The sequence below is a fragment of the Rhagoletis zephyria genome, unplaced genomic scaffold, assembly GCF_001687245.7.
Source record: "Rhagoletis zephyria isolate East Lansing unplaced genomic scaffold, Rhagoletis_zephyria_1.1 Rzeph_scaffold_02057, whole genome shotgun sequence".
Classification (NCBI taxonomy): Eukaryota; Metazoa; Arthropoda; class Insecta; order Diptera; family Tephritidae; genus Rhagoletis; species Rhagoletis zephyria.
In genome coordinates this window covers 51,161-53,339 of record NW_016159141.1, presented here as the reverse complement: position 1 = coordinate 53,339, position 2,179 = coordinate 51,161, and the positions used below count along the sequence as shown (strand labels likewise).

The window sequence follows — 2,179 nt, the reverse complement described above, 5'->3', positions numbered from 1 at the left end:
TAACTTCCTAGACTCCCCTGTTTTTACGGTTTCGCTTCTATGAGGACTAAACACCCCTCCTGAAATGGCAACGGTTTACTATAACGTGCATCGAACCGTGCTTTCCATTTCACTCGTGCAGCCTTAATATTCCGAATGGCATCATTTCGCCGACCGTTCATGTACAGTTATTCTTCGTCACTTTGTAACGCTGCTAGGATTTTATTTCCACTCAAATCGCGAAGTGGAAAGTCGTAAATGAGATCAATAGGTGCATATTTCGTTGTTGCATTCAGTTTAGTATTCACTGTAACATGCGGATTTGCGTATCCCAATCTTTGGCATCATTTGACGATGTTCTTAAGTATGCCAGTACTGCCTGGTTCACCCGCTCTGCTAAACCATTTGAACGAGGTGTTCGCACTGCCACTTTAATGTGCTGAATGCTATTCGACCCACAAAAGCTACCGAAGGCCGCAGACGTAAAAGCAGTGCCACGATCTGTCACAATTCGTTGTGGTAAACCGAAGTAAAGAGTCAAGTGATTCAATGCATCTATTACCGGTTTGACTTTCGTTGAACGAGTTGGAACTACAACAGAATATCTCGTAAGTGCATCCACTATAATGAGAACGTACTCATAATCGCGACGACTCTTAACAAATGGCCCGAGATGATCTAAATGAAGTATTTGAAATNAGAACGTACTCATAACCGCGACGACTCTTAACAAATGGCCCGAGATGATCTAAATGAAGTATTTGAAATGGCAAAGTTGGTATATCCATTCCGTAAAGTTCACACTCCTTCCGCCCCGGTTCTCGACAGTAACAGCATTCAATACAAGATTTGATAAAACTCTTTACAGAATTCCTTAAACGTGGGAACCAAAAATTTTGCAAAACTCTTTTAAAGGTTCCATCTACTCCAGGATGACCGACAGTAATCGGAACTGATATCTCTTCGTTTTCCATCCGCAATTTGCAGAATTTCAATTATTGCTTTTAGTTTGATATCTTGTTTCTGCATGGTTTGCACCCAGTCATCAACTGACAACATTAGAACCTTTGCACTGACATCTTCGACCTGTGCCAAACCTTTAATCGGCGCACGACTCATTGCGTCAACATGACCCATCGATGACCCCGCACGATGTATTATTTCATATTCATATTCCAATAGTTTGAGAAGCCAATGTGCTACCCTTGGAGCCATCGGTTTTGTCATTTTTGCAGTCGTAATTGCTTCGCAATCAGTTACTATTGTAAAATGCTTTCCCAATAAAAACATTCTGAATCGTTCACATGCTTCTACAACAGCTAGCACCTCCAGTTCATATGCATGGTAGTTATTCTCCTGTGGAGTGCACGCTAGGCTGTAATAGGAAATCGGCTTTAAAACATCAGCTTCCCTTTATAAAAGTATAGCAGCAACACCAGCGCTAGATGCATCAGTATGAAGTACATGATCCTTTGACACATCGTAAATTGTCAACACTGGAGCTTTAGTAATTAGTTTTATTAACTGACGGAATGCCTGCTCACATTTTGTACTCCAATTAAAATCGGCGTTCTTCTTCGTAAGCTCTGTGAGAGGTTTGGCAATCAATGCATATCCGGGAACGAACTTGCGGAAAAAACCAGACAAACCTAGGAAACGTCTAACCTCTAACGGATTATTTGGTGTCGGATACTGTTCTATGGCCGACGTCTTTGAAATACCTGGACGTATGCCATGTTCATTAACAAGATGCCCTAAGAATACTACCTCGCGCTTCATGAACGTACACTTCGATATTCTTAACGTCAACCCTTCTTGCTGAACTACTTTTAAAAATTCTTCCAAATAAAATAAATTTTCTTCTTCAGTATCTGTTGCAATAACCACTTCATCTACATAGCTAACTACAACATGCTTCAAAGGTGCAACCAAATTCGACATCATCCTTTGGAAGGCACACGGTGCGTTTCGCAAACCAAATGGCATTCTATTGAATTCATAATGCCCATTATGTGTGACAAATGCCGTAAAATGTTTTGCGTTTTCTTCGAGTTCAATTTGGTAATAACCAGACATTAGGTCTAATGTAGTGAAAAACTTTTTACCAGACAACGTTGCTAAAACACCATCTACTGTCGGCATCAACCACGGCTGTTTTTCAGTCACCGCATTAAGCTCACGAAAATCAACACACAGTCTG

At 40.9% G+C, this 2,179-nt stretch overlaps 1 protein-coding gene across 1 annotated transcript; it reads right to left on the bottom strand.

Annotated features, from left to right (window-relative positions):
• Positions 1-283: 283 nt before the first annotated feature.
• Positions 284-1,206, bottom strand: LOC108365916 (uncharacterized). Its single transcript, XM_017620137.1, has 2 exons — positions 906-1,206; positions 284-657 (listed from the first exon to the last, which is right to left on the bottom strand). Exons 1-2 carry the CDS (start codon positions 1,204-1,206, stop codon positions 284-286), a joined length of 675 nt encoding a protein of 224 aa, XP_017475626.1.
• Positions 1,207-2,179: the final 973 nt, after the last annotated feature.